The sequence below is a fragment of the Stegostoma tigrinum genome, chromosome 2 (assembly GCF_030684315.1).
Source record: "Stegostoma tigrinum isolate sSteTig4 chromosome 2, sSteTig4.hap1, whole genome shotgun sequence".
Taxonomy (NCBI): domain Eukaryota; kingdom Metazoa; phylum Chordata; class Chondrichthyes; order Orectolobiformes; family Stegostomatidae; genus Stegostoma; species Stegostoma tigrinum.
The window spans coordinates 130,303,539-130,325,863 of record NC_081355.1 but is presented as its reverse complement, the minus strand read 5'-3'; the positions used below and the strand labels follow the sequence as shown (position 1 = coordinate 130,325,863).

General features: G+C 42.3%; 1 protein-coding gene across 5 annotated transcripts in view; it reads left to right on the top strand.

The window, feature by feature from the left end:
* Positions 1–21,617, top strand: part of cul2 (cullin 2) — a 96,583-nt gene extending 74,966 nt beyond the window's left edge. For all 5 annotated transcript variants that reach the window (XM_059639325.1, XM_059639334.1, XM_059639328.1 and 2 more), the window contains 4 exons: positions 5,354–5,556; positions 10,169–10,270; positions 16,834–16,950; positions 20,911–21,617. In XM_059639325.1, coding sequence (XP_059495308.1) covers positions 5,354–5,556; positions 10,169–10,270; positions 16,834–16,950; positions 20,911–21,042 — 554 coding nt within the window. In that variant the 3' untranslated portion in view covers positions 21,043–21,617. The remainder of the gene's footprint in view (positions 1–5,353; positions 5,557–10,168; positions 10,271–16,833; positions 16,951–20,910) is intronic.
* The last annotated feature ends 708 nt before the right edge of the window (positions 21,618–22,325 follow it).

Below are 22,325 nucleotides of genomic sequence, written 5' to 3'. Positions count from 1 at the left end.
CATCAGTTACAGTTGTGTACAAGCTACTCATCAGTTACAGTTGTGTGCAAGCTACTCATCAGTTACAGTTGTGTGCAAGCTACTCATCAGTTACAGTTGTGTACAAGCTACTCATCAGTTACAGTTGTGTGCAAGCTACTTATCAGCTACAGTAGGGCATTTGATTCACTGGCATTAGAAAAATTAAAGCGGTAAATGGGAGTTTTGGGAAGGCTATATTTCCCACGAAATTGGAGGGCTGCAATTTAATTTTCATTGTTTTCCAGTATGTTTTTTCTTTATTAATGGCAGACATATTCAGTGGTGAATCTTGTCTTTGAAATCATTGTGTTTTATAATTAAAATGTAAAAACAAAATGCTGCAGAGGCTGGAAATCTGAAAGGAAGACAGAAGTAAATAATTGTTGTTACTGTAGTCAGCAGAAACATCTCAAAATACCCAGCAGTTATGGCATCATCTGTGAAGAGAGAAACAGAATATAGATGAAACAGAGACAACACAGCGTGGAGCTGGAGGAACACTGGGGATTGGTCAATGGGGTGGGTGGTGCGGATAGTTGGGAGAGAAGATGGATAAGTTGTGTCAGGTCAAGGAGGCGAGGATGAGAGGGATGGTTGGACATGGAATGATGGTAAGGGGTGGGGAGATGTTAAAACTGATGAATTCTATGTTTAGGCCATTGGGTTGTAGGCTCCCAAGGCAAAATATGAGGTGTTGCTCCTCCAGTTTGTGGGTGATGTCATTTTAACAATGGAGGACCCCAGGATGCACATGTCACTGAAGGAGTGGGAGTGGGAGCGCGAGTTAAAATGTTTGGCAACTGGAAGGTGGTGTTAATTGGAGCGTACAGAGTGCAAATCAGTTACCAAGTCAATGCTTGGTCTCACTGATATAGAAGAGGCCGCATCAGGAGCACCAGATACAGCAGACCCAAGTTAGCAGGTGTGCATGTGAACCCTTGCCTGACATGAAAGGCTTGTTTTGGGCCTTGAATGCTGGTGAGGGGGTAGTATTGTGGCAGGTGTAGCACTCTTGCAGTTGCAGGGAAAGGTGCTGGGGGTGGTGAGGCTTAGTGGGGAGTGTGGAGCGGATGAGGGAGTTGTGGAGAGAGCAGTCCCTATGGAAGGCAGATAGGGATGGGGAGGGAAATATCTAGCGAGTTTTGAGAAGATTTGTAGCTCAGGTTGAGGTTCTGGATGTGAGTTTGCTCGCTGAGCTGGAAGGTTAGTTTTCAGAGTTAGTTTCGTCACCATTCTAGGTAACATCATCAGTGAGCCTCCGACGAAGCGCTGGTGTTATGTCCCGCTTTCTATTTATCTGGTTAGGTTTCCTTGGGTTGGTGATGTCATTTCCTGTTCTTTTTCTCAGGGGATGGTTGATTGGCTCCAAGTCAATGTGTTTGTTGATGGAGTTCCGGTTGGAATGCCATGCTTCTAGGAATTCTCGTGCATGTCTCTGTTTGGCTTGTCCTAGGATGGATGTGTTGTCCCAATCAAAGTGGTGTCCTTCCTTATCTGTACGTAAGGATACGAGTGATAGTGGGTCATGTCGTTTTGTGGCTAGTTGATGTTAATGTATCCTGGTGGCTAGCTTTCTGCCAGTTTGTCCAGTATAGTGTATGTCACAGTTCTTGCAAGGTACTTTGTAGATGACGTTCGTTTTATTTGTTGTCTGTATAGGGTCTTTTAAGTTCATTAGCTGCTGTTTTAGTGTGTTGGTGGGTTTGTGGGCTACCCTGATGCCAAGATGTCCGAGTAGTCTGGCAGTCATTTCGGAAATGTCTTTGATGTAGGGGAGAGTGGCTATGGTTTCTGAGCCTGTTTTGCCTGTTTGTTTGGGTTTATTGCTGAGGAATTGGCGGACTGTGTTCATAGGGTACCCATGCTATGAACACAGTCCGCCGATTCCTCAGCAATAAACCCAAACAAACAGGCAAAACAGGCTCAGAAACCATAGCCACTCTCCCCTACATCAAAGACATTTCCGAAATGACTGCCAGACTACTCGGACATCTTGGCATCAGGGTAGCCCACAAACCCACCAACACACTAAAACAGCAGCTAATGAACTTAAAAGACCCTATACAGACAACAAATAAAACGAACGTCATCTACAAAATACCTTGCAAGAACTGTGACAAACACTACATTGGACAAACTGGCAGGAAGCTAGCCACAAGGATACATGAACATCAACTAGCCACAAAACGACATGACCCACTATCACTCGTATCCTTACATACAGATGAGGAAGGACACCACTTTGATTGGGACAACACATCCATCCTAGGACAAGCCAAACAGAGACGCACACGAGAATTCCTAGAAGCATGGCATTCCAACCGAAATCCATCAACAAACGCATTGATTTGGAGCCAATCTACCATCCCCTGAGAAAAAGAACAGGAAATGACATCACCAACCCAAGGAAACCTAACCAGATAAATAGAAAGCGGAACATAACACCAGCGCTTCATCGGAGGCTCACTGATGATGTTACCTAGAATGGTGACAAAACGTCTGAAAACGAACCTTCCAGCTCAGTGAGCAAACTCACATCCAGGGAAATATCTCTTCATGGTGGGGTCAGATTATAGGTGGCGAAAATTACAGAGAATGATACATTGGATGCAGGGGTTAGTGGCGTGATATGTGACGACAAGGGATTTCTGCCTTTGTTTTTTGTTGCGGGGGAGGGGGTGTGAAGGCAGAAGTATGGGAAATACGAGAGATACGGTTGAGGGCATTTTCGATCACCAGATGCGGGGGGGGGGGAGGTACACTCCTTGAAATAGGAAGACACCTGGGATGTATGAGAGTGGAACACTCCATAGGGGAGCAGATGCTGTGGAATCGGAGGAGTAAGGGATCACATTGTTGCAGGAGGGTGGGTGAGAAGAAGTGTAATCCACGTAGCTGTGGAAGTCAGTGGGCTTGAAATAGATGTCAGTTTCAAGGCAGTCACCAGGGATGGAGACATAGAGGTCCGGAAAGGAGAGGGAGGTATCAGAGATAGTCAAGATGTATTTGAGGTTGGGGTGAAAGGTTTTAGTGAAATTGATGAACTGTTCATTGTGGGAGCACAAAGCAGCGCTGATGCAGTCATCAGATGTAGTGGAAGAAATAGTTGGGGATAGTGCCAGTGTAACAGCAGAAAAGGGGCAGTTCCATGTATCCTATAAAGAGGCAGGCATAGCTGGAGCCCATGATCCTCCAGTTTGTGGTTTTGGCGTGTTGCTCCTCCAGTTTGCAGGGATGGAACAGTCTCATTGAAAGGCCATCAACCTGAAATGTTGACTCGGTTTCTCTCCAGAGATGCTTCCTGACATAAAAACTAAAAGAACTACGGGTAGTTGTTGGACACACTCAGTAGGTTTGACAGCATCTGTGAAGAAAAAAATCAGTTAACATTTCGAATCCGGTGACCCTTCCTCAGAACTCCAGACCTGCAACGTTAACTCTGTTTTTCTTCACAGATGCTACCAGACCTGCTGAGCTTTTCCAGCAACTTAGGCTTCCTGACATGCTGGTTATTTCAACATTTTATGTTCTTATTGTTAAATGCCCAAAGTTAAAAAAATTCCTGGCTACTGTCTTAACTGTGCACGAGAATGTGAGATTTCAACAAAATGGTCAGCCAGATTCCCACCATAACCTTCAATATGTTCCATAAATAAAGGTGTAGTGGATGTTTGTAATGCTTTAAACAATATCTTTTTTCTGTTCTTAGTTTTCCAATAATCATTAGACTACAAGTCTGAGGAAGTCTCTATGAGATTGTATGAAAAACTGGTCCAGCCCCCGAAGTGGACAGTTCTGTTCAGCATGGTCACAGTGGGAAGTAATTAAACTTGGATTGGCTACTATACATGTAACTAGAGAAAAGAGGGTCTCAGGGTCAATCTTATTGGGATGTTGGGCTGTAGATAAAATTGGCAAATGATTGATTTTCATAATCTCTGTTCAACAAGTGGGCAAATCTCCAGTCTCAGAGGATGGTGAATTGATGATTTAGACAGTTTAGGAGAATGGTCCAGGAAATGGCTGATGAAATTCAACGTGAGCAAATGCGAGGTTTTGCACTTTGGAAAAAAGAATACAGGCATGGACTATTTTCTAAATGGTGAGAAAATTCGTGAAGCAGAAGTACAAAGGGATCTGAGAGTGTTGGTCCAGGATTCTCTAAAGGTTAACTTGCAGGTAGAGTCCGTAATTCAGAAAGCGAATGTAATGTTGTCATTTATCTCAAGACGGTTGGAATATAAAAGCAGCAATGTGCTTCCGAGGCTTTATAAAGCTCTAGTTAGGCCCCATTTAGAATACTGTGTCCAATTTTGGGCCGCACTCCTCAGGAAGAACACACTAGCCCTGGAGCATGTCCAGCGGCGATTCACATGGATGATCCCTGGAATGGTAGGTTTAGCGTATGATGAACAGCTAAGGATCCTGGGATTGTACTCATTAGAGTTTAGAAGGTTGAGGGGAGATCTGATAGAAACTTACAAGATCATGCATGGCTTAGAAAGGGTGGACGCTGGGAAGTTGTTTCCGTTAGGCGGGGAGACCAGGACCCGTGGACACAGCCTTAGAATTAGAGGGGGTAAATTTAAAACAAAATGAGATGACATTTCTTCATCCAGAGAGTGGTGGGCTTGTTGCCACGGAGTGCAGTAGAGGCCGGGACGTTAGATGCCTTCAAGGCAGAGATCGACAAATTCTTGATCTCACAAGGAATCAAGGGCTACGGGGAGAGTGCAGGGAAGTGGTGTTGAAATGCCCATCAGCCATGGTTTAAATGGCGGAGTGGACTTGATGGGCCGAATGGCCTTACTTCCATCCTATGTCTTATGGTCTTATGGACACTTTTTTAAACTGTAAAATCAGGTACAGACTTTATCTCAGGAATGCCTGGAATGGTCCTCAGTGTTGTATGGTGGAGACATGAACTCAGTCACTCTTGGGACAGTGTTAAATGTCGAGGTAGGGGAACCAGCCATTTCCATGGATGGATCAGACAGGCAGGTCAATTGGCCTTCCTCGTCTGGACTCATACTTGCAGTTTTTAAAGATGGTGAATGTATGGAGTTGCCTATCCATCAACGTATTGGGTTGTTACATATAGTTTATTCAAAAAGAAATTGGACATACTTGGCAGAAAGAATTATGTATCTGGTTTCCTCTGCTGTTCAGTTTGATTACAGTGAAAGCTTCACAGCTTTGTTTTACGTTGACTAATCAGAAGGCTTTAAAGTGTATTTCAAGACAACTGTTTCTCAGATAATGAAAACTTTTGGAATTAATTTTACATTTCTTTGTTTTCTCTTCTTTGTTTTTTACTATTGTCGGGAAAAAGGTGAAGTAAAAATGAACTACTTATCCAAGCCTTATGTAGCAATGGTTACCACATACCAAATGGCTGTGCTGCTGGCATTTAACAACAGTGAAATAGTCACTTACAAAGAGCTAGAAGACAGCACACGGATGAATGAAAAAGAACTTACCAAAACCATTAAATCCTTACTTGATGTAAAAATGATCAACCATGATTCAAACAAGGCAAGTATGTTGTTGAAGTGGTGATAACACTTAACTTTGGTATCGTTTCGCACCCTTTCCTGTTTAAATACTGATTTGCAAGAATTAATGTATAACTAATTCTTTTGATGGATTAAAGTGCTGGAAATACTTAGTAGTCTGTGCAGCATTAAAGTCTGAATACAATAAGCACATCTAACCTTGTGAGTGAGTAAGATATTTAATTTTTTGGCATTGTTCTTCACTTTCTAGATCAATTTAGTGAAAGGCTCAGATTAATAGAAATAAATGCATTATTAATAAAATTGAAAAGAATATTTCAGCTTCTTGTGATTATTAAATCCGCAGGTGAGGAATGTCTTTAATTTCATCTAGGAGCTGTATGGAGTTGGCTGATTCTTATGAGGTTATGTTGGCAAAACCTCATGTATCGTCTGTTCCGGTTCCCAGGGAGCCTGGCAGGGCAATGTGTCAAGCGTTTCCGTTCTTAATCATGACTCCTACTGAAAAATGCATGTTTGTGGTTGTGATCAGCATGGATTTAGTAAGGGGAGGTCGTGCCTGACAAACCTGTTAGAATTCTTTGAAGAGGTAACAAGTAGGTTGGACCAGGGAAAGCCAGTGGATGTTATCTGTCTGGACTTGCAAAAGGCCTTTGATAAGGTGCCTCATGGGCTGCTGAGTAAGGTAAGGGCCCATGGTGTTCGAAGTGAGCTACTGGCTTTTTATGATTGAGGATTGGCTGTCTGACAGAAGGCAGAGAGTTGGGATAAAAGGCTTTTTTTTGGAATGGCAACAGGTCACAAGTGGTGTCCCGCAGGGTTCAGTATTGGGGCTGCAACTGTCCATGCTATATATTAATGATCTGGATGAAGGAACTGGGGGCATTCTGGCGAAGTTTGCCGATGATACGAAGTTCGGTGGACAGGCATGTAGTACTGCGGATGTGGAGAGGCTGCAGAAAGATTTAGACAGATTAGGAGAGTGGTCCAGGAAATGGCTGAAATTCAACATGTGCAAATGGGAGGTCTTGCACTTTGGAAAAAAGAATACAGGCATGGACTATTTTCTAAATGGTGAGAAAATTCATAAAGCCGAAGTACAAAGGGATCTGGGAGTGCTAGTCCAGGATTCTCTAAAGGTTAACTTGGAGGTTGAGTCTGTGATTAAGAAAATGAATAATGTTGTCATTTATCTCAAGAGGGTTGGAATGTAAAAGCGGCAATGTGCTTCTGAGACTTTACAAAGCTCTAGTTAAGCCCTATTTAGAATACTGTGTCTAATTTTGGGCCACACACCTCAGGAAGGACAAACTGGCACTGGAGCGTGTCCAGTGGCGATTCACAGGAATGATCCTTGGAATGGTAGGTTTAACGTGTGATGAACGGCTGAGGATCCTGAGATTGTATTCATTAGAGTTTAGAAAGATGAGGGGAAATCTAATAGAAACTTACAAGATAATGTATGGCTTAGAAAGGGTGGATGCTGGGAAGTTGTTTCTGTTAGGCGGGGAGACTAAGAGAACTTAGAATTAGAGGGGGTCAATTTAGAATGGAAATGAGGAGACATTTCTTCAGCCAGAGTGTGGGCCTTTGGAACTCATTGCCACTGAGCAGAGTGGAGGCCGGGACATTAAATGTCTTCAAGGCAGAGATTGATAAATTCTTGATCTCGCAAGGAATCAAGGGCTACAGGGAGAGTGCAGGGAAGTGGAGTTGAAATGCCCATCAGCCATGATTAAATGGCGGAGTGGACCTGATGGGCCGAATGGCCTTCCTTCCATTCCTATGTCTTATGGTCTTATACCTTCATGGTGAATTAGCATGTTAAGGCTTGCGATTGGGGCTCACTTAGAAAAACAGTGCTTGTAGGAGGAAACTATTAGCACGTTTGGTAGTCTATATCAGAGGAAGAAGGGAAATCAGCATTTAAAAATTTTGAAAGAAAAGTTCAGAAAACTTAGATTAGCTGCTAGGGCAACAGACTTTTTCACAGGAACTCAGAAAAAATGGAATGCCAGAGTATTATCTAAATGATGATAATTTGGAAAATGTTGTTGATGAAGGAACCTGGGTCACTGAAAGCAAGCCTGTGGGTACAGCAAACAGTTAGAAAGCAAGCTGTACATTGGCCTTCATTTCAAAACAGTTTGAATACAAGAGCAAAGAAGCTATAAAGAGTTTTGATGAAACCACAACTGGGAATATTCAGCACTGTTTTAATCTCCTGTTGATAACTACATGTGAGGTGCCAGAAGACTGGCTAATGTAGTGCAGCTGTTTAAGTAAGGTGGTAAGGAAAAGCCAGGGAACTATAGACAAGTGAGCCTGATATCAGCCCTGGGCAAGTTGTTAGAGCTAATCCTGAGGGACAGGAGTTTACATGTATTTGAAAAGGCAAAAATTGATTAAGAATAGTCAGCATTGCTTTGTGCGTGAAACCGTGTCTCACTAACTTGAGTTTTTTGAAGAAGTAATGAAGAGGATTGATGAAGGCAGAGCGGTGGACATAATCTATATGATCTTCAGTAAGGCGTTTGACGGGGTTCCGCATGGTAGACTAGTCGGCAAAGTTAGATTACGTGACCTTGATCTGGTGGGCCGAGGAGTGGTAGATTGAGTTCAATTTAGATAGATGTGAGGTTTAGGTAAGGCAAATCAGGCAGGACTTATACACTTAATGGGAATGTCATGGTGTGTGTTGTTGAGCAAAGAGACCTTGGAGTGCAGGTCCAAAGTTCCTTGAAGGTAGAGAGGCAGGTAGATAGGATAGTGAAGAAGCCGTTTGGCATGCATGCCTTTATTGGTCAGTGCATTGAGTATAGGAGTTGGGAGGTCATGTTGCAGCTGTACAGGACATTGGTTAGGCCATTTGTGGAATTCTGTGTTCAATTCTGGTCTCCCTGTGAAACTTGACAGGGTTCAGAAAAGATTTACAAGGATGTTGCCAACCTTGGTCGGTTTGAGCGATAGGAAGAGGCTGAATGGACTGGAGCTGTTTTCCCTGGAGCATCATAGACTGAGGGATGATCTTATGGAGGTTTATAAAATCATGAGGGGAATGATAAGGCTATGTAGACAAGGTCTTTTTCCCAGGGGGGAGTTATCCAAAACTGGAGGGCATAGATTTAAGGTGAGAGGGGAAAGATTTAAGGGGACCTGAGGAGCAACTTTTTCACCCAGAGGGTGGTGCGTGTATGTGCTAAGCTGCCAGAGGAAGATCTGGAGGCTGGGGCAATAACAACATTTAAAAGACATCTAGGTAGTTATGCAAAGAGAGGTTTAGAGGGATATGGGCCAAATGCTGGCAAATAGGACTGGATTTATTTAGGATATTTCGTTGGCATGGATGAGTTGGACCAAAGAGTTCATTTCCATGCTGTACTGGTCAGTGGCTCTCTGTGACTTTCTGCTGCATCCGTTGCTCCCAATGTGGTCTCCTCTACATCACTGAGACCAAGCGCAGACTCGGTGACAGATTCGTGGAGCATATGTACTCTGTACACTCAATCAACACCACCTTCCTGTGGCCAGCCATTTCAACTCCCCTTTCTACTCCCTAGGTGACATGTCCATCCTGGGCCGCCTCCTTTGTCACAATGAGGCCATTAAAAAATTGGAGGACCACCACCTTATATTCTACCTTGGGATCTTACAGCCCAATGGCCCCAACGTAGAATTCACTGGCTTCAAAATCTCCCCACCCCCAGCCTCAACCCATTTCCAGCTTTCGCTCTCATCCCCGCCTCCTTGACCTGACACAACCTGTCCATCTTCCTTCTCACCTATCCACCCCACCCTTTCTACTGATCAATTTACACAACCCCCTCCCTGCATCCACCTATCACCTCTCCACCTGCCTTTGCCCAGCCCCAGACTCACCTCCCTCTATTTATTTCTGAGCTTCGTTTCCCCTCCTCAGTCCTGATGAGAGGTCCCATCCCGAAACATCATCTTTGCTGTTCCTCTGACGCTGCCTGACCTAATGACTTCCTTCAGCTCCACACTGTATTGACTAAGAAAATACATGCTTGCCATAGAGGTCATGCGGTGACGATTTGGTAGCCCAATTCCTGGTTTGGAATGTTTCTCGTATAAGGAGGGGTTGGGTTGACTGTGCCAGTATTCACTGAGTTAAGAAAAATGAGATGGGATTTCAATTAAATGTATTCAATTCTGACAGAGCTTGATGGACTGGATGCAAGAATGATGTTTCTCCTGGCTTGGAGAGTCCAGAGTGAGTCGTCATGGTCTCAGAATTCAGAGTAGGCCATTTTGGACAGAGTTGAGGAGAAACAGTGAAGAAGCCTGTGGCACACTCTTCCACAAAAGAGTCTAGAGGTCAAGTCTCTGAGTATATTTGGAGGCTGAAGAAGTTGAGGGTTATGGGGAAAGAACAGAAGTGTGACATTGAGGTAGACAATCAGTCACAATCATGCTGAATGACTGAGTGGGCTTCATGGGCAGGAGTAGGCCATTTGGCCTCACTTCCTATGTTTCTGTGTGTCTCTGCAAGAAGGGGATTTGTTGTTAATCCTCCGCACTATTGCAAATAATGATTTAAAAAATCTTTGCCCTCAGGTTGCCTTTTGCTTTATAAAGTCAGAATTGTGCTTATGTTTTCCTTACTGTAGGAAGATGTTGACTTGGATTCGGTTTTCTCTTTAAATATGGGCTTCAGCAGTAAAAGAACAAAATTTAAAATTACAACTTCCATGCAAAAAGATACACCACAGGTAAGAGGTTTATTTTCTTGGATGATGATCTTTGTAAAACAAGTTATTGTCTGCCTTAAATGAGTTGTTAAAAAATAAAGCAGTACATCGGCACTTCAATTCTATTTAATCTTAAATTTTATTTCATAGAGTAGTGTAACTCCATACGCCATTCAGTCTCTCATTCCTGTGCTAAATTGCTCATGTTAACTTTGTAGTAAAATTATTTTCTTCCAAGTATATATTTCATTTTTTTTTCAAAGTTACTATGACCTGCTTCAACCCAGATCAGAACTGTATAAAATTAAGGTGTTGCTTTGGTTCCTTTGCCAGACTTAAACCTTATATATGCACCCTCTGGTTATTGAGCCCCCTGCCCCGGAAACAATTTTTCCTTATTTGCTCACTCAAAACTGTAGGAATTATGAGGGGAAAAATGAGAAGGTGCCCAAAATTGAATAATAACTAAGGCCTTGCTAGTAATTTGAGTTTGAGCACAATTTATTTGTTTTAATATTCTTTGTCTCTATTAATAAAGTTAACATTTTAATCTATTTTAGTTTAGAAAGCTTCTCAATTTGTCCTGCCACCTTCAAAGATTTTGAATATACACCTCTGTTCCTCATCCACCTTTAAAATCTAACCATTTAGTTCTTAGTACCTTTCCACAATCTTTCTACCAAAGTCATAAAGTAATTCAGCGTATATAAGACCATACAGCTCATCAAGCTATCGCATCAATCCTGTTTTCCAAAATTTAGCCTGTAGTCTGGAATGATATTTCAAGTGCTCACCCATGTACTTTTTAAAGGTTGAGATTTCCTGCCCCTCCTGTCCTCCCATTATAGAATCAGAGAATCCCTAGTGTGGAATAGGCCATCCAGCCCATCGAGTCCACACTGACCCTCCTAGAGTATCTCATCCAGACCTGCCTCCCTACCCTGTCCCAGTAATGCTGCATTTCCCATGGCTAATCCATCTAGCCTGCACATCTTTAGACAGTGCGAGGAAACTGGAGCACTCCGAGGAAACCCAGGCAGACATGGGGAGAATGTGCACACTCCACACTGACAGTTGCAACAGTGCTAACCACTGAGCCACCATGCTACCTGATGCATGCCAACCAACGCATTCCAGATTCTCAATACGCTCTTGGTGAAAAAGATTTTCCTCAAATCCCCCATAAACATCCTGCCCTCCACCTTAAAAATTATGCCCCCTTGTTATTGATTTGATTTCATAGAATCATAGAATCCCTACAGTGTAGAAACAGGCCCTTTGGCCCAACAAGTCCACAGCGACCCTTTGAAGAGCTTCCCACCCATACCCATGTCCCTACCCCTGTAACCCGTCTAATCCACACATCCCTGAACACTATGGACAATTTAGCATGGCCAGTCCACTGAACCTGCACATCTTGGGATTGTGGGAGGACACTGGAGCACCAGCAGAAACCCACACAGATACAGAGAGAATTTGCAAACTCTACACTGAAAGTTGTCTGAGGCAAGAATTGAACCTTGGCCACTGGTGCTGTGAGGCAACAGTGCAAAGCACTGAGCCACCATGCTCCCCTTCCAACCCCACATGAACCGAGATAACAGTAAAAAGTATTGTTTTGCATACTAATCAGTCAAACTATAACCTTACAAAAGTACATCAGTTAATAGAACAGAATGCAGAATATAGTGTTACAGCTACAGAGAAAGTACAGATTTCTTTTATATATGCCCATTGATAAGTCTGATAACTGCAGGGAAAAAGCAGTTCTTGAATCCATTGGCACGTTAGTATCAAACATTTGTATCTTCAGTCCAATGTAGAGGCTGGAAGAGAGTAAATCTGGGATGGGAAGGGTGTTTTTTTACATTGGCCGCTTTCCCGAGGCAGTGGATGGTGTAGACGGAGACAATGGATGGAAGGTTGGTTTTCAATATGGACTGGGCTACGTTCACAACTCTAATTTTTTGTGGTCTTGGGTGTATCAGTTGCCATGCCAAACGATGGGATAGGATGTTTTCTATGGTGCATTTGTGAAAAATGTAAGACTCAGTGTAGGCATGCCAAATTTCCTTAGAACTCTGAGGAAGTTGAGGTGTTTTCTTGACTGCAACGTCACCGTAGATGGACCAGGACAGATTGTTCGTGATATTCATTCCTAGGAACCTGAAGCTCTTGACCACTTCCCCCTCAGCACCAATGATACAGATGGGCATGACTGTGGTATTGACTGTTCAACAAAGGGGAGCATTCACCAAAGGGGGTGCATTCCATCCACTGCCTCCACGTCATGAACGGTCATGGCCTAATAATATTGTCGCTGGACTATTAATCCAGCGACCCAGGCAATGTTCTGGGCATCTGGGTTCAAATCCAGCCATGGTAGATGGTGAAATTTTAATTTAATTTTAAAACTCTGGAATTAAGAGTCAAGTGATGATTGTGACACCATTTTCAGATTGTGAAAAAAACTATCTCGATCACAATGTAGGGCAGGACAGCTGTTACTTTTATTGGTTTTGCTTACAAGTGACTCCACACTCACAGCAAGGATGCTGGACTAGTCAGTGATGCCCATATCCTGTGAATGAATAATGAAAAACCTCTATCAGGCCCTTCCCCTCAGTCTTCTCTGCTCTACAGAAAACAACTCAGACTTATTCAGCCTCTTCTTAACTGAAATGTTCCAACCAAGGCAACATCCTGGTGGATCTCCTCTACACCTCTCCAGTACAATCACATCCTTCCTGTGTTGTGGTGACAAGAAGTGCATACTGAACTCAAGCTGTAGCCTAACCAAAGATTTGTATAGCTCCAACATAACCTCCCTGCTCTTATAAGCTATGCCACAACTGATGCAGGCAAGTGTCCTGTCTGTCTTTTATAGCACCCTATTGTTATTAGACACCCTATTGATTTGTTACCTTCAGAGATCTGTGAACAAGCACCCCAAGAACCCTCTGTTCCTCCTAGTGTCCTGCTATTCATTGAATACTCCCTTGTCTCACTACTTCTTTCAAAATGAATTTTTTTCTCAGCTTTTAGAGTTAAATTCCATTTGACCACTCATCATATCTTCCTGTAATCTACACACCTGATCATCTGAAAAAAAATCAATCAAGTTTGTTAGGCATAACCTCCCTTTGACAAAGTCGTGCTGATTATCCTTGATCAAACCTTGCATCTCCTAGAGAATATTCGTTCTGTTCTTCAGAACTTTCTTCAGTAGTTTCCCTACCACTGATGTGAGACTAACTTGTCTGTTAATCCCTGATTTATATCTATCACCTTTTTAAAAAGTGGATCCACATTAGCTTTCTTCCAGTCATCTGGCATTACCCTGTGACCAGAAAGGAATGAAAATATGCGTCAGACACCCTGTAGTTCGCTCATTGCGTTCCACAGCAGCCTGGGACACAACTCAGCCGGACTTGGGGACTTGTCTGACTTCTAAGCGTGCCAAAACCTCTCTCCCTGTGCCAATCTTCTCAAGAACCTCTCCCCAAATTCTGTATCCACATCCCCCCCCCTCCCAAGTGAAAACAACAGTGAAGTACTCATTTAATGCCCTACCATGTCCTTTGCCTCCACACACAGATTGCCCTTTGATCTCAAATGGTCCCCACTCTTTTGCTGATTATTCTCTTCCCCATGGTTTACTGATAGAATATCTTCAGATTCTCCCTAATTGTGCTTACTAGTGTTTTCTCATTCCTCTTTGCGCTCCTAATTGCTTTGTTAAATTTCCCATGTACTTCCTATGCCTCACAATCATCTCAGCTGATTTGTCTCCTTTGCACCTGCTAAATGCCTCTTCTTTTGCTCCTTGTCGTGTCTTGAATATTCCTAGACAGGCATGGTTCTCTGGGCTTGTTGTTCCTTTACTATACTATACTGTGTCCCAATTGTGATAATGGTCTGTTTCCCCGCCCCTGCTGAACTTGCTTAAACTCTTCCCAGCAGCATTAGCAAACCCAGCCACAAGATGTTGGTCCCATTCTGGTAAAGGTGAAAATTGTTCTGCTTATATAAGTCCCACCTTCCCCAGAAACAGCCAGTGAACTAGGATTCTCTAACACTCCTCACCAGCTTCTGAGCCACGTATTGACCTGCCTAATACCCCTATTTCTACATTCGCCAGCACATGGCACCAGGAGAAATCCAGAGATGATAACCTTACAGGTCCTGCTTTAATCAGAAACACACCTATTTCTTCCTTGAATCTGCCGATTGATTCTACCTCCACTGCACTATGGAGCAGTGAGTTCCACAGATTCATAACCCTCTGAGAGAAGTAGTTTCGTTTTGAACCTATTCCTCTCACTCGCTCTATATCTATGTCCTCTTGTTTGAGATTGTTAAGCATCCACCTTATCAGTCCTCCTTAGCTTATTATATACCTCAATCAGAAACCACCACCCCCCCCCCCATTCTTCTGAACTCCAGTGAGTACGAGTCCAAGCTATTCAACTGCTCCTCATATGACAGTCCTTTCATCCCTGGAATCAAACTGGTGAACCTCCTCTGAACTGCCTCCACTGACTCCACATCCTTCTTCAAGTAAGGAGTCAAAAACTGGACACAATATTCTAAGTGTGGTCTTACCAATATATTATATAATTGTAACAGCATTCCTTTATAATCCATTCCTTTTGTAATAAATATCAGGATTCTGTTTTCCCCTTTTATTGTGTTCTGCATCTGCATAACCACTTCTAGTGTTTCATGCACAAAGACACCCAGATCCCTCTGCACCGACACACTTTGAATCTGCTTCCCACTTAAACAATAATTTGCCCTTCTATTTTCCAACCTTAGTGGATATCCTTACACTTATCCACATTAAATTAAACTCTATCTGCCTTATTCTCACCCATTCTCCTGGACTATCAATATCCATCTGTAAACTGTTTACTTCCTCATCTTAGCTTGCTTTCCCACCTATTTTGCTATGTTAGACTCTGTCCCTGCTTGCAGAGCATTTGTGTAGATTGTAAATGAACTGAACACTGCAGCACCCTCTTAGTTCACTATCCAGAGAAGGACCTATTTATCCTGACCCCCTGATTTCTGTCAGTCAGCCAATCCTCTATCTAAGCCAGTCGTCTATGCTTTACCTCCCCGGACCTAACCTCCTGGATCTGTCATTTATGCGGCACCATGTAAAATGCCTTCTGTAAGTCTAGGTATACCACATCCACTGAATCCCCATTATCCACCTTACTGGTTACATTCTCAAAGAACTCCAGCAGTTTTCTCAAGCATAAAACTATGCTGACACTGGTGAACTGAGCTTTGCTTTACTAAGTGTTCAGTTATCTCCTACTTCATGATTGATTTCAGCAACTTCCCTACTGCAGAGGTCAAACTCACTGGTCTGTAGTTTCCCACTTCCTGCCTGTCTTCTTTTTTCAATAAAGGTGTCACCTTTGCCCGTTTCAAATCCACGTTTGACAGATTCATGATTGGTGAGATGGGGCATCTGAACTGGGCAGCTCCAGAAACATGTATGGGATGCAAAAGCCCAGAAAGTAAACAGAGAAGGTTCCTAGCTTCCTTGCTTTTGCAGTAAAATGGCATTCGGTATAAACGTAGCCTGCCATATCTAATTTAATTGATGAGCATATTATTATGGATTCATTAATAGTTAATCACAAAACGCCCAAAACTTGCAGTGAAAAATCTGAAAATTATGGACCAACCTTGGAACAAGTAATATTTGGCACTGGATAGTGATCGGAAACAGAAAAATATATATTTATTCTTTAATTGTTATATACAGAGGTTAAAAAACTAGTCAATTGAGCTAAAGTATAAGATAACTTGTTAGATCCCAGTTGGAGTGTTGTGTACAGTTCTGGGTGCCACATTATAGGTAGGAAGTGGATACATTGGAGAGAGAGCGCAGAAGCGATTTACAAGAATAGTTCCAGGAATGAGGAACTTCAGTTATGAGGATAGATTAAAGAAGCTAGGACAGTTCATCTTGAAAAGAAGAAGGCTAAGAGGAGATCTGATAGAGGTTTTCAAAATCGAAGCAGATCGGATGGAGCAGAGAGGGGGAAAGCATTCCTGTTTCTGAAAGGAACCAAAAGGAGAGGGCATAGATTGAAAGTGATATGCAAAAAATGCAAGGGTGAAATAAAGAAACATTCACTCTGTAATAGTTAGGACATGGAATGCACTGTCTATAAGTGTAGTAGGGCAGGTTCAATTGAGGCATTCAAGAGAACTTTGGATGATTTTTCGGATAAAAATAATGTGCATGGATGTGAGGCAAAAAGCAGGAGATTGGCACTAGCTAATGACGTTCATTTAAGGAGCTGGTGCAGGAATAATGGGTTGAATGGCCATCTTCTTCGCTATAATAATTCTGTGATTCTGTTCACAAAATATAAAGTGATAGTAAATTGCTTTTTGGTGCTTTTCTGATTTTGATTTGATGGCTAGATTAAGAAATGCACTTCCTAAAATTAATCATTTACACCTGTTATGTGCATAACGAAAGTACTAAGGATAGCTTACCACTGAGATCTGCTGAAACAGTCATGTTAAGTTTCTAGTTCTTGCTTTATTGCCTTCAGGAGATGGAACAAACTAGAAGTGCAGTCGATGAGGACAGGAAAATGTATCTGCAGGCTGCTATAGTCCGCATCATGAAAGCACGTAAAGTGCTCCGACACAATGCACTTATTCAAGAGGTAAATGTTCTTTTTAGGTAACCAAAACTTTATCAAAAGCATAAAATGTGTTTAATGTATAAGGCAAATTGAAGATATTTGATCTCTAAATTGAAATATGTTGTTGCTCGGGGCCACATAAACAGATAAGAATAATGTCTTTCATTTCTGGGACCTCTATTTACATGTAGACGATTTGAATGAGGTGGAACAAAGACAGAAGTCACTGGAAAAGCAAGGAACAGGTTCTGAGGAAGGGTCACCGGACCCAAAGTATTAACTCTTTTTTTTTTCTTCACGGATGCTGCCTGATCTGCTGAGCTTTCCCAGCAATTTCTGTTTTTGTTCCTGATTTACAGCATCTGCACTTCTTTCGGTTTTTATCTAATGGGGTGGAAGTCTTCTTTTTCTCTGCCATCTCTTTGTCAAATTAATTTAAAAAGATCCACGTATATTATCCGAACATAATCCCAAACCTAACTAGTCCCCCTGGCTGTTCCTGGCTCATATGCCTCCAAACCTTTCCTATTCATGTACCTATCCAAATGTCTTTTAAACATCTTAGGCACATCTACCACTTCATCAGGAAGTTCATTTTACATGTGAACCACTGTCAGTGTAAAAAAAAATTTGCCTCTTAGGTGTTTTATAAATCGCTCTTCTCACCTTAAAAATGTGCTCCCTATTCTTAAAATTTTCCATTTTAGGAAAAAGACAACCACCACCTCTATCATACCTCATTATTTTATAAACTTCTATCAGGCCATTTCTCAACCTCCTATGGTCCAGTGGAAAAATGTCCTAGCCTATCTAGCCTTTCATTATAACTCAAACCTTGCACACACCCGGCAACAGCCTGGTAAATCTCTTCTGAATTCTCTCCACCTTGATAATATCCTTTCTGTAACTTGGCGACCAGAACTGGACACAGTAAGGCTTCTTACCATTAATGGTGTACAAGGTACCTGCACCAATGACAAATGTTCTCTGTTCAAGAAAATTATGCACCTGAACCCCTAGGTCCCTCTGTTCTACAAAACCAACCAAGGCCTTACCATTAATTATATCAGCCCTATCCCTGTTTGTTGGACCAAAATGTAATACCTTACATTTATCCAGATTGAACTCCATTTGCCATTTTTCAGCCATTGATCTATTTGATCAAGACCCCTTTGAAATCTTAGAAAAAGTAGGTACACAGCTTGGAAGTAGTTTATGCATTTGGAGTCAAATATTGTGAGACTAAATAAGGTAACTAAATTTTTATCAAATCTGTCCTAAATCCACTGAGCAGTGCTTTGATAACTGGCTGAAAAAGTAGGACAAGTGTTCTATTCCAGGGTATTGACATTCTACACCTTGAATTAATAAATTGACATGCTCACTCAAAAACATTTTCGACAGAAACACTGTAGGACTGCAGTACTCCTATCAGGTAAGCACAGAGCAAGTCCGTGTCATTTCTGATTAGCTGAGGTGGATAGATTCTCATGGATGATGACAAGACCAAAAGACATAGGAATGGAAGTAAGGCCATTCGGCCCATCGAGTCCACTCTGCCATTTAAATCATGGCTGATGGGCACTTCCAACTCCACTTCCCTGCACTCTCCCCGTAGCCCTCGAGTCCTTGTGAGGTCAAGAATTTGTCGATCTCTGCCTTGAAGGCATCTAACGTCCCGGCCTCCGCTGCACTCCCTGGCAATGAATTCCACAAACCCACCACTCTGGCTGAAGAAATGTTTCCTCATTTCCATTTTAAATTTACCCCCTCTAATTTTAAGGCTGTGCCCACGGGTCCTGGTCTCCCCGGCTAACGGAAACAACTTCCTAGTGTCCACCCCTTCTAAGCCATACATTATCTTGTACATTTCTATTAGATCTCCCCTCAACCTTCTAAACTCTAATGAGTACAATCCCAGGATCCTTAGCCGTTCATCATACGTTAAACCTACCATTCCAGGGATCATCCGTGTGAATCTCCGCTGGACATGCTCCAGGGCTAGTACGTCCTTCCTGAGGAGTGCGGCCCAAAATTGGTCACAGTATTCTAAATGGGGCCTAACAAGAGCTTTATAAAGCCTCAGAAGCACATTGCTGCTTTTATATTCCAACCGTCTTGAGATAAATGACAACATTACATTCGCTTTCTTAATTACGGACTCTACCTGCAGGTTAACCTTTAGAGAATCCTGGACCAACACTCCCAGATCCCTTTGTACTTCTGCTTTGCGAATTTTCTCACCATTTAGAAAATATTCCATGCCTGTATTTTTTTCCAAAGTGCAAAACCTCGCATTTGCTCACGTTGAATTTCATCAGCCATTCCCTGGACCACTCTCCTAAACCGTCTAAATCTTTCTGCAGCTTCCCCACCTCCTCAGTACTACCTGCCTGTCCACCTATCTTTGTATCATCGGCAAACTTCGCCAGAATGCCCCCAGTCCCTTCGCCCAGTTCATTAATATATAAGGTGAACAGCTGCAGCCCCAACACTGAACCCTGTGGGACACCACTCGTCACTGGTTGCCATTCCGAAAAAGAGCCTTTTATCCCAACTCTGTGCCTTCTGTCAGACAGCCAATCCTCAATCCAAGCTCACCTCGAACACCATGGGCCGTCACCTTGCTCAGCAGCCTCCTGTGGGACACCTTATCAAAGGCCTTTTGGAAGTCTAGATAGATAACATCTACTGGGTTTCCCTGGTCTAACATACTTGTTACCTCTTCAAAGAACTCTAACAGGTTTGTCAGGCATGACCTCCCCTTACTAAAACCATGTTGACTTGTTCTAATCTGACCCTGCACTTCCAGGAATTTAGAAATCTCATCCTTGACAATGGATTCTAGAATTTTACCAACAACCGAGGTTAGGCAATCGGCCTATAATTTTCCATCTTTTGCCTTGATCCTTTCTTAAACAAGGGGTTACAACAGCAATTTTCCAATCATCTGGGACTTTCCGTGACTCCAGTGACCTTCGAAAGATCACAACCAAAGCCTCTGCTATTTCCTCAGCCACCTCCCTCAGAACTCCAGGAAGTAGCCCATCGGGGCCAGGAGATTAATCAATTTTTAGATCTTTTAGCTTTTCTAGCACTTTCTCTTTTGTAATGCCTACCATACTCAACTCTGTCCCCTGACTCTGCCTAACTGTTGGCATACTACTCATGTCTTCCACTGTGAAGACTGACGCAAAATACTTATTAAGTTCTTCAGCTATTTCCTTATCTCCCATCACTAGCCTTCCAGCATCAATTTGGAGCGGCCCAATGTCTGCTTTTGCCTCTCGATCAGCAATGGTGGACCTTGTGCCATTAGTTTGTGTTTTGAATTAAAAAAATGTATTCCTCACAAGGTAATCACCGGTTACTTGATCGTAATTCCTGGTTCCCTCTGCATATCAGCCTTCTTGCTTCTCTGATGCTGCCCGGCCTGCTGTGTTCCTCCAACTCGGCACTGTGTTATCTCTGACTCCCGCATCTGCAGTTCTTGCTATCTCTACAAAATAACATCCTTGGTAAAGAAGCACTTTGGGATGTCCTGAGATCATGAAAGGCACAAGATAAAATGCAATATTTTTCCTTCAGAAATTAATTTCTAGCGGGATAAATCTGAAATAAAGATAAAAATAAAAAGATGCTAGAAATAGGCAGCTAGCCAATCATCACTAAAGGAGAATTGAAGCTCACCATTTTAACGCAAAAAAACTTTGTTGTATTCAGAAACTGATTATCTTATTGTTCATAGTAAGCATTTTCTTTTCAATTTACCATTCTGCTGTCTCTTCAGATGGATTATTTTTCATAATTATTAACATTAATATGGATAAGCATATGGGACGTACATGGAATAGTGTAGGTTCGATGGGCTTGAGATCGGTATGACAGGTCGGCACAACATCGAGGGCCGAAGGGCCTGTACTGTGCTGTAATGTTCTATGTTCTATGAAGACTTCCTAACATTTGTTCCCTTCTCAACAGGTAATCAGCCAGTCAAGAACAAGGTTCAACCCTAGTATCAGCATGATCAAGAAGTGCATTGAAGTCCTCATTGACAAACAATATATTGAGCGTAGCCAGACCTCAGCAGACGAATACAGTTATGTAGCATGAAACAAGCTGTTGGTGTTTGGCTTTGTCCGAGTATGGGTGCAAAGACCTGCTGTGTCACTGATGTATTCCTGTGAGATGAAGCAGAGATGTGCCTACACCAGGTTCTTCAGTCCATCACCTGGCAGCCCTTTCTCTGCTGTTACAGTGCCACATTGCAAGTGTCAATGCCTATAGATATCCCAACTCGTCATCGCAACATTGCTGTAATGGGGGAGTGCTTTGGTGCCATGTTTATCTCACAGGTGCAGTTGATATATTTTAAAATGTAATTTAAAACTAAACACTGTAACATGGCGATAAAATAATTGTGTTTACACTGTAAATTTTTCATCCAAGACTGCCGATAACAAATATGGCTCGTGTTCCTTCACAAAATAAAGCCTGTATACTACCTGAAGTATATATGTAGGTTTCAGTGAACTAGACCATTACATCAGTGTTCTCTGCAGATCGCCCAGATGAACGGATCTATGTACATCAAAAATGCAGTTTTCCTGAACTATCACTACAGGAACATCATGAGGAATGTCTATACCAGTTTGCACTTCCATTAAAGGGATTTTTTTTCAGATTAATTTCTTTCAGTGTTTCTCGTGTGCATTGATGATTGTCATAAACCCTCCAAAGCCTTAAATATTCAGCCTGAATGCTGCAGGGTTTTTTTTGAGCAGGCAATTGCCTTCATGACTGGTGAAGATGGTCATGTCTTTAATAATATTTTCATCGTCTTGGCCTGAATCAACTTCATGTCCAACAAAACACATTTATTAAATGCATTTTTAAAAATTGTATAGTGCAATTGATGGTGGAGAATCCAAGCTCAGAGCAACCAGGGCAAAGAGGAGGTTGTCTATGCTGCTACCAGTCTAGATTGACCTTTCCCCCTCCCATTACCTTCCAGTAGGGGCAGTGACTGGCCCCACCAGGCATCACCCATTGGATATTACAATTGAAACTGAAGAACTTGTTGAGCTGGGAAGCCATCATTATGGAATTTCATGCTCACTGAACTGTTACTTACAAAGGTCCACAAAAATTATCCTATTACAACAGTTCTGATCTACCATATTTAGCAACACCAAACTTTTAAAATAAAACCCATATAAGTAAATATATCTGATGAAATTATAGATATCTATTATTAACATCCAACAAAAGATGAATCTGCCACTTATTAAATCAGGAATTTTGCATGAAAATTTTTTAACTGAACTTACTTGATCGAATGAGGCCAGATGACTGGTTTGTTAATTGACTCGTGTCCTTGAGGTCTTCCAGACTTC